General features: G+C 42.0%; 1 protein-coding gene across 1 annotated transcript in view; it reads left to right on the forward strand.

The window, feature by feature from the left end:
• The window catches only part of LOC144113613 (protein PALS2-like), a 31,822-nt gene extending 19,686 nt beyond the window's left edge, over positions 1-12,136 (forward strand). Inside the window, exons 12-14 of the mRNA XM_077646778.1 lie at positions 4,863-4,994; positions 5,779-5,850; positions 11,813-12,136. Of these exons, the coding sequence (XP_077502904.1) occupies positions 4,863-4,994; positions 5,779-5,850; positions 11,813-11,989 (381 nt within the window). The 3' untranslated portion in view covers positions 11,990-12,136. The remainder of the gene's footprint in view (positions 1-4,862; positions 4,995-5,778; positions 5,851-11,812) is intronic.
• The last annotated feature ends 5,859 nt before the right edge of the window (positions 12,137-17,995 follow it).

A 17,995-nucleotide genomic window follows, 5' to 3' on the forward strand; every position in this document is an offset into this window, starting at 1 on the left:
TTTGACACTTTTGCTGGACTACCTTTTGAATTGGAGCATAATATGCCGATTATGACTAAGCTGAAGTAATCTGGCTATTCATGAAGCATTAGAACAATTTTTTAGCCCGCAGCTTACAGGTATCCAAGGAAGGGGCATGTGGAAAGTACCTTTAGTTCAAATATATGGCTTGTATTTCTTCGACCTGCTTTGCAGATGTTTTAATGCTTTCTTTGTTCTCTGCAGTATGTAAAGATTACTGTGAGACTTCTTGTGGCACCTTCTGATAGACGAAGATGTTTTGCTACTGCTGAGGCCACTATATTCATTCCAAATGGGCTCATGATGCTCTTGTAATTTGCAGAAATTGAATATTGGCCACTTACCTTGTATCACACTTGCACATAGCTAGCAACAATGGCTTTGAAGTGCATTTAATGAAACTGTGGTATGTGCACTACAGTGATTTTACCTTTTGAATTGATTGCTCACTATGGCCCCTCATTTGTCAGGGCCTTCATGTGTATACAGCAGCCTATACTTGTGTAGCGACATTAACTAAATCAATGCGTACAGCACTTCACTGCGTATTGTGGAGTGCATTGTGGATGCAAATGCTGGCGAGCATTTCCACAAATCGCGTGAAGGTACACATAAACAGAATACAGTGAAAGCTCGTTAATTCACAACTCGTTAATTCGAAATTTTGGATAATTCGAAATAGTCATCGTGGTCCGGTCCGCAGTGCATAGAAATCTATGCGCATAACAGCTCGTTAATTCACTCAAAAATTGATGCCGCCACCCATAATTCGAACTGCGCGCCGCCAAGCGCCGCTGTTGAAAACCATCGTTGGAAGCTTTCACGGCAGAACGATAGATGGCACAACCATCGGGGCGCCGCTAGGGTGCTAGAACAAGTACTAACCAGTCTTTCCTGCCGCGACTGCTTCAAGGAACGACGTTTTAGTGTTTTAGCCCTCGTTTTGCACGCCGCTTGCTATGAGCTTGTGTCCGCGAGGTGTGTTCGCGTGGGAAATACTGCGCCAAGACGGTGAAGGAGAAAGTGGCAATTTTACTTGAGGTGGACGAACGGAAGGCCAGCAAAGTGGAAATCGCGAAGAAGCACGGGATTCCACCAAGCACGTTGTCGACCTACGTCCGAAATAGGAAGGCCATCGAGGATGCCTACGAAGCCGAAGATTTCGCCAGCAACAGAAAAAGGCTCCGATTAGCCAAGTATCCGGAAATTGAGACCGCTGTGATCACGTGGGTGAAGGAAATGAGAAGCGCAGACATTCCACTGAGCGGCTCAATTATCATGGCGAAGGCGGTCGATTTCGCCCTGCGCATGAATGGAAGATTTTGTCGCCTCCGAAGGATGGTTTCACCGCTTTCGAGACAGACATAATCTTGTCTTCCGGGTGTTGTCCGGAGAAGCCAAAGAAGTGAACGCAGAAACTTGTGCCACGTGGCGAAGTGGTGCTCTGCAGCAGTACTTAGAAAGCTACTCGGCACAAGATATATTCAATGCTGATAAGACGGCTTTGTTTTATAAGCTCCAGCCCGACAGAACAGTAACATTTAAAGGGGACTCCCTGCGTCGCATTCGCGTGCTAGAAGACCGAGTGACTACGGTAGCCCTCAGAGAGAAGAAGCAGAAGATGATAACAGATTGTTTTGCTAAATAAATGTTTTTCGTGCCCTCCGGGCATCAAACACGTCCATTTTTGCTCACTTTCATTAGTTCGAATTTTGGTTAGATCGAACTGGCCTGGCGGCCCCGTGGAATTTGAATTAACGAGCTTTTACTGTACAGTCAAGCCCACTTATAATAGCATCCACAGATATAACGAACGCTTGCTTATTACGAAGGAGTGCAGTGCTACCGTCAAAATATGCATTAGGGCTATGGCAATTCGTCTCAGATACAACGAACAACTCTGGTGACACCACTGAGCTACAGCAAATGAGGAGACACCATAAACTTGCCCCGAAGTTGAAAAACTGGCTCTTCCAGCGAGTGGGGAACACCGGAGGGCACCTCTAAGCTCCCATGACACGCTACAAAAAGAACATGTCGATCCAAAAAAGGCCCAAAAAAAATGACTGAAGAGGCGGCATTGAAACTCATGCACAGGTCGATCATTGCCTGCACGTGCGACAACGGGGCAAAACATCCTAAGTGGAAGCAAAAGGGTGATGGGTGCAAGACGGTGGCAGTGTCAAAACTGAAGCTACTGTGCATTGTCGTGGATCAGCTAACTGCAGTGATCTGAGAAATTTTAATGCCTTGCTGGCCATGCTGGTGACGTGGTATGCATCGCCTGCCAAGTCAGCTCCACCTTTTGTTCTGCTACTACATGCACACAGTGCCAGACAACAGACAGTGCAGCTGGTTCTGTAGGCATGTGCTCTGTGTTCTACTTTTGCAGGTGCAAGGGCCCAGAAACGATAGCTGACATTGTAGAAAACTCTTTTGATCAGATGCACGTAGACTTGTGGCAATGCGTCATTGATGCAAAGCTGGTTGGATGTTGCCTCCGATGACAACGTTCACTTGAACGACATTGCAGAGCCATACTATGAGGAAGCCCTTGTGCACAAAGTGTGAGAGCATTCTCCTACCGCTAGAAATCTGATAAAGGTGTTCAACCTGCAATCAGCTGCCTAGCACACTTCAGCCACGATCAGTTGTACCTAGGGCCTTTGGTTTTCAGGTTTTATTTTTTCCGTAATTTGGGGGGTAAACATCAGGCAATATTTTTCGAGCTCAAATATTGGGGAAAATCGGGTTATTCAGGAAAAATTTTCGTAGTTCGCGGTTTTTGGCGTCTTTTTTCCGTCATAGGAAAGTTTAATAGAACGGTTTGTTTTTCTGCTAGGCATAAAATGCCCTATATTTTGCTTATTATTTCATAAATAAGGAATTCACAGGCTCCACTAAAAAATTGTTCACGAATTAAAGTTTTTTCTTAATCTATTACAAATATTTCATTGCGTACATTATCAATATCCTACGAAGCACTGCCGCATCTGAGCAAGACCAGTCTGCCTTTATGCGTACAGTGTGAGAACAGTATCACAACGATAATTTTAAACACACAAGGTCAAAGGGATTAGGGTGCCGATATTTTTGGTAAAGCTTCATACAGTGACTCCGATAAGTTGCCTTTTCGGCAGCCATGCTTTTTGCCTCTCACTTCTAAATCGCCCTTTTTGGAACTTATCCTATAATTCATCCACTTCATAAAAATGAGCGTTAAAAGAAGTTTATAAGATTCCTAGTTGACCGTAGGCACCCCTCAGGAGTAAACACTAGATATCCACACATTTTATTGTGGTCTCTTGAGCTCTGTGAACTGGAAAACCAACATCATCTTGAAGGCTCATTTTTGGGGAGAAATTTGGTTTACCCCAATTTTTAAGAAATAATTTCGGGATGCAAGAATTGGGTAAAATTGGGTTTTACCCAAAGACTAAGGGCCCTAGTTAGGGTCTGTTATCTTGAAATAGATGCACTTGATATAGTTTTAAAGTAATAAATGCTATTTTTGATGAACTTAGTATCTTTAGCTGTAATATGCAGAGTCCTCTTACTGCGAACACCGGATACAATGAACATAGTCCATATTTCTGTCGGGTTCGTTATAAGTGGGATTGACTCTAGTAGGTGAAAAACATTGAACAACGTGATGAACAAAATCGAGTACATTGTTGTACGAATTGGATCTTTTGGAAAGAAGGTATAGAGGTGACTGAATGGGGCGGTGCCTCCAGTCTGCACTAGGCTTTGGAATGAAATAGTTGCAATCCAAATCAGTCCAGGAGCTGGGTCCTGTGCAAATCAGTCGGGAAATTTTGAACTGGTGGTCGCTTCGGAATGAGATGTGTGGTGGTGGCAAGAATCATTTTTGACATCGCCACACCACACATGCCTGCACAAGATGGGTACTTTGTGAATTAGGCACAGATAGATCTTTCAACAAAGGAAAAAAATCAAGCAAGTTGAGGTTTGTCCTGCAGGGAAAGGTGAATCTAAGTCGGAACTCTTTTTCTTACTCCCCATTCATGCCATGCTGGGTGCACACCCGCACCCGTTGCATGGAGGCTGCACATCACGATTCCTGATTAGCGTAGCACGGTGCTAAAGCGTGATTATCAAAGCAGCAGAGCTAGACATCCCAGTAATGTATAAGCAGTGGTTTTCATAAGTTGGTTTACGTACGTTATATACACTATTGCAGAGGACTTCAGCCGGTGCGCGATAATGCTGTGACACTAAAAGAAACAAGTGACCAAGGCAAACAACAATGCAGCAGTACCTTGGAATGGGCTGCCTTACTACTCTATTTACTCGCATAATTTGTGCACCCCCAACTTTTTATCTGGATTTTTGGAAAAAAAAAAAAACTTTTACTCCCTAATTTTGTGCTGTCTGCTGTGCCACACCGCCAGCATGTACATGGGTGCGCGTGGAACTCTGAAATACAGTGCTCCTCTTAGATTAGGTGCAAGTGCAGGACATAAAAATTTCATGAATAAAAAAGTAAGAAATGGTGCCATCAACAGACATGTGCAAGTATGTCATTTTATGGTTGTCCATGAACTAGACTAAGGAGTAGCTGCAGTGTGCCCCCCAGGAGCTGGTAAAAACTGCCATACAAGTAGGCCAAGTGCATTTCTGTTCAGCAGGAATATGTTGGGAAGGTTGATGCTGCAACCATGCTCTAAGTGAGGAGTGTCAGCAGCAGGAATAGAGTGCTAGTCATTTAGTAGTGCGCCTTATGTGTGCTATGACCCATCTTTTGTCATTTAAAAAAAAAGTAGCTCAGCTGCACCACGAGTCGTTAGGAACTCATAGTTGGCAATGTCTTCTTCCAGTATCTGAAAATCCTGAACACACCAGAGTTCATGCCTTACGTGGTCTTCATTGCTGCACCTCAGCTGGAGCACTTCCGACAGATGCATGAATATGGGCGTCATCATGGATATGGAAGCAGCCGCAATCTCACGGTAGGATGTGTATCGCATAATGATAGTGCTAATGTGGGAAACTATTTAAAACTAAAGAGTAAATTGCATACACCCTAACACCTACTCGAGAGGTTTGCCTGTCCTGTTAAATGAGCCACATTCAGGGCTGCTGGTTTGCCTGGCCTGTTAAATGAGCCACATACAGGGCTGCTTGTCTACACCAGCAGCCCTGAATGTGGCTCATTTAACAGGCCAGGCAAACCTCTCGAGTAGGTGTTAGAGTGTATGCAATTTACTCCCAAGTAGACCAGCAGCCCTGAATCCAAGTTTGGTTACGAATTCATTCAAGTTCATATATGTTTAAAGTTAAATATATGTGCTTATATATACAAAGGGTGTGTACATTTAGATGAATTTCTCTTACTGTAAGCTACAGTGCTGCTGTTATCTTGGGCCAACGCCTTTTTGTTTTTGCAAGCAGCAAAGTTTGGTCCAAGTGATGCAGAAGACCATGGATTAGTTATCTTTTAATTTATGCCGTTTATTCCTTGGTATGATTTCTTTCTTTGCTGCAATATTAAAAAGCTTTCTTGTGATTTATTCACCATGGTTAAACTTCTCATTTAATTACTGTCATGTAGTTAATATTAGTCAGCTGGGACCAAGCAGTGCAGCTTAAGAGTGATTAAATTTAACCATATAGTAAGGCAGTTTTTATGCTTCATCTTTCTTGCTCCTTCACAGTTTAATTCTTTGCTCTTGACTATTGCTGCTCTTTGCTTGGAGTGAAACTTGGATTATTTTTTTTTCTTCATAAATTTAGTTTGATAGAGCCATGAGTCGACATGGTTCACGACGGGCAAGGACTCTTGAAAGCTTGGCATCTCTTCAGGAGGTAACGTACTGTTTTATATATATAATTTTCTTTAGTCTAAGTAGATTTATGCTTCAACATTGCCATAAGCTATACCACTTAGAATTGTGGTTATCAATGAAGTTTGCTGTCATGAGGCAACAGTTAGGCTGTGAGAGCCGTTGTAGTGCAGAGTTAGAGCTAACTTTGAAGGGTATAGAACCAAAATACAGTATGGAAAATTAGGGATTGGCTCTTGCTTTGGCTGTTTTTGCTACAATTTATCAATGACGTTTGTGATGGCGAGCACAATGCAAATCTATTTTTATATACCAGGTGTTTCTGCAAAGCCTGCCACTAATTTTTTAAAATAGTCTGAAAGACAGCTTTTGCATCATAGTAATGCCAGTGGTGGCAGATGTTAAGGGGGCTGGTCAATCATGTGAATTGTAAGCTGGTTAACTAAATTCTAATAGATAAATTTTTAACTATGTATTACACTTAGGCACCTGGTTGCAATGAGAGATTTGTAGTTCGCTGTAGTAATGGTCATATCAGTTTTTAGAATTTAAAAAATGTGATTCAAAAGCAGCACGGCTGTGGAGCGTACACAGGGAGGCCTACCAGTACATATCATCAGTGACATCGTGGAAAAAACAACGCAGAAAGACAATGGACGTAGAAAGAGCAGACACCACAAGCGCTGACTCTGAACTGATTGTATACTCACAGAACAACAAAAGAGAAGATATGGATGAGGTGCATTTAGATACCATATTTACTTGCATAATCTGCGTACTCTGTTTTCCTAGAATTAAGGCTTCAAAATGGGGGTGTGTAAATTATGCGGAGATTTCGCGAACACGTCCTAAAAACTTTAAAAAGGTTATAACGCAGAATTTATATGGCATACTGCCACGTTTAAGTCGACTCTGCAACTCGCGCCCCACGCTGGTCAAAAAAAAGTTGACTCCAAACATAACTCGACGCATAACCCCCTGCGCTCGGCCCGTTCCACGTTATGTAGTTCCTTGCAGGATGGCATGACGGCACGTGTGCAGCTCAAAGCAAGAAACCCGGAACGATACAATTGCAAAGTCAGCAGTCCGAGGCAAATGGAGACAAAAGGCGATAAAACGGCGCCCTCATATGCGGCCCAGCTGAGTAGTGGCAAACAGAATAGCCAATGGTTTGGTAGTTATGGATTATGATGCAACTCACGCTTCGTAGGTTACCAGAAGTTTACACTCGCAGCCTATCGTACAGGAAATTGACCACTGGTGTGAACGAGCCAGGTAAACGGTGCACAGCTTACTTTTTCTTACTAGAAGCAATTTACAAATAGATTACCGACTGTTTTTGACGCCACGCACTCGCTTTTCGCAACTGCGCGTGTGACACAGCCGCACCTATGTTCCCAAGCCTGCTGGTGTGCTTGCGTAGCAGGGAGTGAAAATATATGGGTAAAAGTATTTGTTTTTTTTTCTTCAAAGATCCGGGTAATAAGTTGGGGGTGTGCAAATTATGCGAGTAAGTACGGTACAACTCCATTTCATGCAGGACAACTAATGGGTCACTAACACATGTGTGCTTGTTCTTTACAGATATGGTAGGCCTCTAACACCTTCCTTGTTAGTTGATTATGATGCCAAAAAAAAATTGTGGTTTGGTAAAAAAAAGGTTCACACCCACGACATTCACTACAATGCTTCACTACTTTGAAGAAGGCAGTTTCTTCAGAGATAGGTTATGCTCCTGCAGTCATACATTTAAGCAGCGGCCAATTTGTCCAATGTACGTACTACCACAGGAGAGCGGAATTTTATAGACCACCGCTTTTTCACAAGTGGCGTGCTGGTTTGCAAGGTTTACTGCACATCCCCTAGCCCTGCCATGCCCTTCACTACCAGAGTGTGTTCCGACCATAGCGCAGATTCTGCCACGTTTTTTGGGGGCCAAAAATAGCACAATGATACTGTACTTATTACCGTCAATTTTTTATTTGAGTGAAATGTTAAACACATGGAAGAACCGTTACTTTTTTCTTTTTCTTTCCCACTTCAGCAACCGTGGGTGATAACCTCTTGGTATCTTTAACTTTCATAAGCACCTTATTGAAGCGAGGGACAAGACATCCTCAGGAAACCCAGCCAGCCTTAATCTGCCAACTTGTTCACAGAAATTGTCATTCATTGAATTAGTACCTGACTTGTGCAAAGATGATCCCAGGCAAGCCGCAGCAGTGCCACATTTCACAATTTTATAATTTCCTGGCTGAAAATTTAAAAGCGGCTTCACTGACCTTGGGGAATACTTCCAGCACACATGATCCTGCTGAAAACGGAGTTTAATGTCTAGGAATACCAAATGGTCATCAGTGGGCCTGTCGAAGGTGAACGCACGTAGAAATGCTCACATCAGAAAGTCGCTGTACTATTTGTACATAAATGGTTTTATGCTGAAAGAAGAGATTAGAATCAAATTATTTGAAGTGGGATTTCCTAAGTTCTCATGTTTCTAAAAATTGCCAAAAACGCACTGAATTGAAATTTTCAAAAATATATTTTTTTGGCCTAGTCTGTGATCTTGTCATGAGAAAAAAAAAACATGTCACATTGCTGTAAATTGCACCTGTTAGAATGTTTAGAGGAAACGAGATTGGCATCTTCAATTATATTGTGGTAAACTACGACGTTGGGTGTTATTTGCAAACATGGAGGAAGAAAACCTCAGGAGAGGCCCACGCTATTTGAGCTGCATGTGAAAGGGGGTGCTGGAAGTCATGCACTTTCACAAGGACTACTGGGAGTCATTGGCCATCGGCATAGCAGTAGTAACATTGGGCCCAGCTGCATTGTCTGCTGTGCATGCGCGAGCACGCTGAGATGGCAGCCAAGAAGGGGGGGGGGGGGGGGGGGCAGAGCAGAGCAGGAGGGAGCCTTCACGTGCGGCTTCAAAAACTTAGGCATAACCACCTCTCCCGAGTTCTTTCCGTCCTCCATGTTTGAAAATTATTTTTTATAGGTGACTGCACAGCATAGAATAAGTTTTAACATGCCAGTTTTGATTATGCTTATGTGCTCTAACAGGTGTAGTTTACAGCATTGTGAGGTCTGTTTTTAAGTTGCAAAGCTATAGAGCCGTAAATGTGAAATTTTAAAAAGTTTTCTTCAAGTTTTGTAACCTTTGGCAACGTATGAGTAAAAATTTAGGCTTAGATTGAAATTATGCTTCCGTTAGTGGCTAGGTACTGAAATAGATATTACAAGTAGTCTTTCTCATTCAATGCGCCGTATTTCATTCAAATTAATTCAGCAGCTGCCTGTGGGAGCAGTTTGGTGGCCCTGATGTCTATGCATAAGAGAACTACCGTATTTACTCGCATAATTTGTGCACTTTTTTTTTTGTCTTTGAATAAGGCTTCAAACAGGGAGTGTGCACATTATGCAAAAATTTTGTGAACACGTCCTAAAAAACTAGAAAGGTATAGCACACAATATATACTGTATTTTGCCGCCTATTCGTCGACACTATAACTCCCCCCTCACTGGCCAAAAAAAAAGTTGAATTCAAATATAAGACACAAAGCTGCACCTGCTCCACCTACCTTATGTAGTTCCCTGCGGGACGGCATGACAGTGCGTGTGCAGCACAGTGCAATAAATTCACAACAATACTATCACAAAGCCAGCAGTCAAAGGCAAGTGGAGATAACAGGCGATAAAACAGCGCCCTCTCATGCAGCCCGGCTGAGTAGTGGCAAACTGAAAAGCAAACGGTTCGGTAGTTTCGGATTCTGGCGCATGCGCACCTGTTCATCCGGGAAAGTGACCGCCGGGTAAGCGTTGCCGAGCCGGGTAAACGGTGTGCAGTTTGTCCCCTCGCCACTTGTACCTTTCGCAGCTGCACATGGCAAAGCGGCCACACCATTCTTCCCAAGCCTGCCTTGTGCGCACCTGCGTCATCTCGTGCATGCTGGGGGTCTGTCACAGCGGAAAACATGGGGAGCATAAAATGTGCGGGTAAAAGTTTTAGCGCGAAAGCGCTACTTCACTAGCAAAGCTGAAAAACCCGAGATGTGTGTGAAGCATCAACCTTTGACGGAGCACCAGTGGTGGAGGTCTTGCTTGCGCAGCTGCACTGTCAACGCATGGAACCATCACCCCCTCCCCACGCGCGGCTGCCAATAATGGCTGACGATAAGACCTTGCATGTGGTTGCCTTTGAGGCGATGTTGTCTCAAGTGCTTTCGCATGTCCTACTCGGCTTTAACTGCGTTAAAACCCTACCATTTTTTTTTTTTATAAATCCAGGCAATAAATTAGGGCGTGCAAAATGCTTGCGGGCGCAAATTATGCAAGTTAATACGGTACTGTTGGGCTCAAATTCAGGCTTGTTACTAAATGCCTGCTCAAGACCAGTCACTATGATCGCTGGTCAGGTTTATGAAGTTTTCATGGCTGTTACGCTATAGCTAATTCAGTGCCCTGAAATTGTGCATCGCTGATTGTAATTGCTTTGGATAGTCTGTAGGAAGGTCATTTGAGTTTATAATTTCAAGCATAGCACTTGGCCATAGTGCTGCTATTACTCTATTAATCTTTCGAGTATATTCTGCTTGCAGCTTATAGATTATGATGTGTTTATTTCACAGTACTAAGCAGAGGAAATTTTTTGGGGCTTCAAGTAGTGCTTCCCTGTCATGGTTGTGTATATTGCAGAAGAGAAGAAATCAAGAATTTTTCTCATAGCGAGCAATATGGTTATTATGCCTCTTCACGTAGTGTGCAAGGTTTACAGATTAAATGCAGCGGTGCTACGCAGAGATGTGTGTTTTTTTGGTCACCATACCGTTATCTCGAAAACAAGTTTTGTTTGCCTTTGGTCCCACTGATAATTTAAAGGATCGCGTATGTCCTGCAGCTTCTAGTGCACTCCAGCCAGGTTGTGTCCAGCTAGGTTGGGTACAGCCAGGTTGTGCGATCTGATTCAGAGAATTTGCGATCTGATTCAGTGCAAAAAGTGTGTATTTGAGCCTATAAAAAGAAGCTTTTGCTGGTACTTTGAAGTGCAATAAAATTAATCTTACTGAATTAGCAAGCTCTTTTTCTGTGCAAGTTCTGTTTATATTTTTTTTATGCCTTCTGCTTTTTGTTTTGAAAGTTGACTGTTTATGGTTGCATGTTACAATTTTTTCTATTTGCAGAGAAAGGGAAAAGTATGTATTCACTGTAGTGTAGAAAGTAGTAGTAGTTTCAGTTTTTTTATTGCATTTATTTCTGTTTTCATTCTTATGTTTTGATGCATGCATTTTTTTTCTCGACAGCAAAAGGGCCGAGTATGTATCATAGCTGTAGACATGCGTAGATATCCTAGTGGGTGCTTTATGTTGGAAAAATTTCCTTTTATTTATAACGTCATTCATGTATTGCAGTGTAGCTGACAGTGCAGTTATTTGGTCTGATTCTTGTGTTGTATTTCTTAACTTCTGTGGAGCCATACCATTCGTGTGGCTGGACATTTGTGCACGTTGTAATGCTTAAAAACATTTGTCTGCCGAAATTAGTTCACTGTGGAGGCATTTGCTTCCTTACAGCCGAAGCTATTGAACCAGAACATGAAAAATCCTTGAGAATTCTTGAAAGAACGTTCTTGTTACAATTGACTTATTAGGGAGAGGGAGAATTGGGAGATGTTGATCTGTGAGGATTGACTGCAGGTGACAAATTATTTTAATTATGAATTTAAATAACTTAATAATACTCCAAGTTGCTAGGCTAAGAATTGATAACAATCCTTGTCGTTTAGTTTAACGTTGCTGTTTAATAAAGACTGCTTTTAATGTCACTGCAAAGTGTAAAAAAGAATAGTTTTCTAAATTTTTGCAGTCACATGTGCGTCTTTAATAGAAGCTGCTATTGCCAGAGGGCATGATAATCACTGAGCTGCGATTATAAGCCATGAATACCATTGTAGCCAGAGTTAAGCCTGCCTTTTTGTACAGGATGAAGATCTCAAGAGGACCATTGAGGAAAGTGCCCAGCTTCAGAGAGCTTATGAACGCTATTTCGACACAATCCTTGTAAACAACAACTTTGAAAAGACCTTTGAACAGCTCAAGGATGTGGTTGATTCACTATCAACAGAACCTCAGTGGGTGCCCATTTCATGGGTGTACTGAAATATTTTTTGCGAGCGTGCTGGCAAGCGACGCCCTCTGAAAACATTATGGCTGAAGCCAAGGGTGTCTTTTAGTTGGCCTGTGCCAACAAATTTTGTCAAAAGCAAAGACAAGGTCTGGAAGTAGTAGGTTTTAAGAACATTCTTTTAGATAACAGGCTGATCCTAATCAGGTACATGCTTAAATACTGCAATTTTCCTGCAGTTTGTGTTCAGAAAAAAAATTGAGATTGTGTGTTGCTTTTACTGCTTAGTTGTGGTTGTGTACTTTGCAGATGCCATAACTCAATACGAATGAGTCTCATTTTGTAACTACGCCCCCCCCCCCCCTTTTTTTTCCTCCTTTTTTTTTTCATGCTACTTGTGTTGGCACGCAAAGAGTGCCTTCCACAGCCATTCTAATTCCGTCCTCTTACTTGATATCTTGCCTTTGAAAGGCTGTACTGGCTGTGACAAGTATGAAAGGAGGTTTTAAGTACTGCATTCAGGCATTTAAGTTGATGACCTTTTGTTGGCCAAATGAAGAATCTCAAAGATAGCTGCCTGAGCAGCATTGTTTTACATCAGATGCTGTTTCGTGTGTTGTGCATTCCATTTTGAAGCTGTTTGTTGATTTTGCCTTTTGATTACACACAGATGTGTGCACTCCTCACATGAAGGGTAGTTGGTAGACTTGTGTTATGTGTGGAGTGAACACAGGTCTCTTGCCACTGTGTATAACCGGTGATGCCACCTGCAATACATAAACATACATATCACTCATAGTACATCATATCAATTGCATCCGGTTCCATGCAGAGCACGATGATGTTTGACTGTTGCACTTTTTATCTGTATAATGTCCCAGTGAGATGACCTAGATACAGTGCGTTGAACCATTGTCTGTGTTGTGTTTGCTAGTGAAAGCACATCTGATTTCTTTACCTGTGCTCTTCTTGCTCTGTTGTTAAAATAAGCAATGGTTTTAAATCTGCGAACATCATTAGTGCTTACTAATGACTGTTCAAATGGCGTGTTATTTGTTAAAATATGTGGGACTTTGTTAGAAGAGGTAATAAATGATCTGATATTATCCTTCATTTTTATGCAAGATATAGGACTTGTGGTGATAACGAGCGAAGATTATCAGAGTAACTCAACTAGATTTGATGTGAAGCAACAAGTTTGGAATACGCATGCCTTTGTCATGGCACACATGTCACAGTAATTGTCTTTTCACTGATGCTGGGGCCACAATTACTGAAGCCAGTGCATAAGGTATGGATTTTTGACTGAGGCAGGCCCAGTGCAGTGCTGTACAACTTGTATGGTCTAATTTACGTAAATGTGGATAGATTTTAAAGGGCAACTCAAAACGTTTCTTGAACGTCTTGAGTTGGTAGGCGCATCACATTCCTTAAGGTCCCCTCTCTCCGTCACAACAAACCATGTTTAAAAACATGAAGTGGAACAGTTTTAAAACAGCTAAAATGAAAAATTGAAACCCAAACTCAATCCATGGCCAGGGATGATGCTCCACGTGAAGCAGTGATGATGCCATAAACATTACTAGAAAAACACTTGTACGCATGTTGTATGGCTGAAATAGTGGCTGGTGACTGAATCCTTTCATAACATGCCTGAGACGACCTAATATGAGCTTTGCAAAACTTTGTTAGTGAAGCAGGGAGCGGGTATTGACATGTGGCACATGTTTGTGACGTTGGAAATTCAGTGTTGCTCATAGAAATCGTCTGAACTGAGGCCACGGAAATGCAAACTTCAAAATCAATTTGTACCAGAATGAAATGTCACATGGCTACCAAACTTGGTGGGAAATCAAAAAATTAGGACAAGAAAAGAATTTGCAGTATAAGGTTCATTAAATTATGGTAGTCTCAAAAAACCTCGCACACGCATGCACACACGCACACAGACATATCACCACGCACCTTTTGTGAAGAGACAAGAAGGCTCTTGTCGCATTAGATCAAATTTTGGTGAGTTACTCTTATGATGTATATGTTTCAGTGCCACAAGTCCACTAGAGTACATTTGACAGAAAAATGAAATTGGGGAGATCATTTGCAGTAGTATTGTACTATAGCCCAGAGGCTTGACCTGCCGCGAAACCTGCCGCGGCAGCGGATTGATCTGCCGCGCAAGAGACCAATGATGAACGCCCGAATTAGTCACGTGGGGAGCGTCAGTGCCGCCACCTCTTAGCTCCTATCAAAGTTGCCTTCCACAGGCTGCAGCGAAGCCACGCGTGTTCCTCCACTAGCAGGGACCTCGACCGGTCTGGCATGAAAGGAGGTTTGTGCGGCCGCGCTTTCCTGCGCACTCCTCGCCACCTGTGCCGCCAGCGGCTTGCCGCACGTTTTTTCCGCCAATGTGTTCGTACCTTAAGACAGCAGATGTGATGGTTTTGGGAAACAGTTGAACCTGTAGCTAGCTTATGTTACTTGTTGACTCAAGCTTCATTTGCAGAACAGAAGTGAAATGATGCTTTTAAGCATGTGGGTAAATAATGTACATGCTTGCTTTATATATGAATGCACGAATAATGAATTGGGTTTGCTCGGTCGCTTGTATGAATGGTGTGCTGCTGAGCTAAGAAGTCCTTTCTGTGCAACTTTGAGCAGTGAGTTAAAGCTCGGCTGAGTGAAATGCGTGGCTTTGGCGCAGGATTATGTTACAGAGGAGAAATTGGTAGAAAGATTATATGCTTAATATCATGGAGTACCTGTGGTTTGGCTTGTCTTAACAATGTGAGTGGTTTTGCTTTTCTGGCAAGAATGATTCAGATGAGACAATGAACGTGATTGGGAGGTCTCGCTTAAGTATAATCTGTACTTGTGTGGTTTTACGAGAGGTACCTTGCAGAATTTTGCATGGGATGTTGCCTGTGAGCAAAGATCAAATACATTCCAGGTTTTGGTGACATGCAACTGTCAGTCTATTTTTATATTCATAGATAAATGCATTTTAACTCTGTAGTGATAACATGTGCAACAGCAACACTTTTGTGTCATTTGACAAGTGCTCAGGTATTAAAATGATTCATGATAGAGGTGCTAGTAATAACCAAGAGTGATATGCTTTGGCATATTCATATTTTTATGAGTAATAAGTTTACTTTATGCAGAGGTCTGTGAATTTTGACACATATTTTGGATATTCATATACTGCTGATTTATATGCAGCCTTGAACAGTCAAGTTTATAAAACCAGAAGCATCTGCCTTGCTTTAGGAAATGTTGCTCATTTGTGTAATTTGTACTTTGTACTTCATGACATCACAGATATGTTTGACTTTACTTTTCTTGTAATAGCATAGTGCATTTTGCATCATCAACTGCTACCAATTGTGTGCCATGCAGAATTTTGATGTAAATTGTGATTACAGGCAGTGCACAGCTCTTAGGAATTTCACCACGATCTTCAAGGTGCTTTCATTTCAAGAAGGAAACGTGCTTTTCCATGCAGTAGGAAATGTGTGCTTTCATTTCTGTCATTAGCATTGAGGGAAAAATATATAATCAATGTGATGCTTATTTAGTGTTTAGGCTTGCAAGTTTGTCATACTAATAGTCTTTACATGTTTTTACTTTGTAGTGGATTGGAAACGGTTGCTGTTCATGTCAGGCGACATGCTCTGCATATGAAAGGTTCACATCTGTTCAAAAATTGGATTCAGTAATAATTGGTAATGTGTTGAATAAATATTGTGCTGCCGGATTTGTTCAACCAAAAAACTTCCAATTTTAGGCAACACTACTGAAGGGAACATTGCAATGCAAGTTATTTTTGCTCTTATGACATTATTGTACGCTGACATATTTTTAGGTATGCACTGTAAAAGTGCAGGTGTAGCTACACTGCATGATTTAAATTTAAGTGCCAGTTATGAACAGATGGGGTGGGGTGGGTGGGAAGTCGGGATTTTTTGATGCCTCGGATGATAAATAGCATTCACACTTCCCTTAATGGTTGCAGCACACAGTTTTGTCCCCTTTAGCTCTTAGTGCTGTGGCTCTTAATGCTGGCTGTCTGTGTTAAATTTGAGGAGCTTCACAGCCATTTTTTTTTTTCTGTGAATAGGGGGCAAAGAAAAATAGCCAAATGACTGTTTGATATCCAGCATGGCTATTGTGAATCATTTATTGCTTTTCATTCAACCTGAGCCTAAATCCCGGTCTGCTGTGGAAGTGTGCACAGCTACACACAATGATAACTGTTTTAAAAGCGAACTTCCAAGCTTAAACTGTCTATACTAATGAAGACTGCGTGCTGTGATGCGCGAATTGTGTGCATTGTTGATCATAGTGTGTTCGTAGTGAGATTTTGCTTCTGGTTACAAAGCTGTATTTCTGCCTTTTTACTAAGTGGTGAAACCTGTTCCCAAGAGTAGTGCACTTTTCAATGGCCTGTGTAATTTTTGTCATTTAGAAATATGGAAGCAACACTTGTGTGTCTTGGACCTCAATTTGGAGCCATTGCATTAGAAACAGATCTCACACTGTTCGAAGACACTGTTGCATTACAGATGAAACAGACTGGCATCATGTTTTCATGGCACTATACAGCCATTTTCTTTTACACCTGTGCTTGAATTTCCATTTGTTAGTTTGTGTGTGCTTCTGTATCTGGCATCTTGCCAACTGAGATTTTTATAGACCTGTTACCTGGTTGCCATTCTGGCATCATCCGTCCAGAGGTGTGCCTTTGACAGCTGCAGAATAAAGTTGGTGTTCTGTTCATTACAGGACACTTCCTAATTTTGCGCATTCCATTGTCTCTGTATCTAGCATGGTGGGCACTGAGTACTACTTGCAGCATGCCACAGTGGCTCTGCAGTATTCAGTTATCACATGCATATACGCCATATTTGCATTGCAAAATGTGTAGTGGTTTTAAGGCATTTTATTTTCAGGACTGGTGCAGATTGGGGGATACCTTTTTGTGCTTTTTGTCTGGTAACACACTTGCAAAAAGCCACACATGTTCTCAGAATTGAATTTCAGTTCAGTGCACTTGATAAGTCATACAGGTCTGGAAGCTTATCATTAGGCACTGTTCTGTTATTTTACACGTCATTTTCTCTGACCACATGTGCCATAAAGCTGACCCTACTTTGAGAGCTTCCCTGGCCATTCATCCTGGGATTTTTCTTTTTTTTTTCTAGAATAAGCTGTCAACACTGAAAAAATTTACTTGTGTCAGGCCATTGTACACTTTTGCATGTTTAGTTATATTTAGTCGTGCTGTGAATGGTGCACTAAGCCATGCCATCACACAGAATGTGCGTTTATTGTGAGACTTGTATAGTTTCAGGTTTCATGCACCTCTAAGCATGTGCTGTGTCGCCACACTAAAGATAATCGACTGGCTGCATTAGGCTGAATGCTGCTTCAAGGTGAGGAATAGTGGTGTTGGTAAATTGTATTCGGTGATTAGCCCCGTTATAGATTCTTCTGGGTCAGTGAAAAAGGGTAGCACAGTAGAATAAAGATGGGATTCACACCAGCACTACCACTAAGTAAGTGTTCACAATTCCACCCCACAGTCCTTGTTTTGTCATGCTACCCTTCACGGTTCTAAAGCACCAACTCATTTTTCAGTTGGACACTTTTATGTTAAACTGATCTTTGTTTTACCTTAAGGGTAAACAAAATGTCTGCACTTTGTAAGAGTTATTGGTCAAAATAATTAGTTTCCTTCATTTCCAATAGTATATACAAAGTGTCCCATGAATTGGAGGCTGCCAAGGGTTTTAAAAAAATATTACAGATTGTGGAAATTAAACACAAGCAGTATTATTGGGGGTTGTTGAGGGCTAACAGCAGCATTTTTCAACGCTGCCTAATGTCGAGCGCCAAAAGAAACCAGGTATGTTGTGGCATTTGCAAGGAAATGTTCTTTGCGCTCTGGTCGAAGTGCCCAATGTGTGGGCTGTGCAACTGGCAGCACTGCCCTGGTGGCTGCCGACATGGCGCGCTCAAGTTTGCCCAGCCACACTGGCTAC

This window comes from Amblyomma americanum, chromosome 1, assembly GCF_052857255.1.
Source record: "Amblyomma americanum isolate KBUSLIRL-KWMA chromosome 1, ASM5285725v1, whole genome shotgun sequence".
NCBI lineage: Eukaryota > Metazoa > Arthropoda > Arachnida > Ixodida > Ixodidae > Amblyomma > Amblyomma americanum.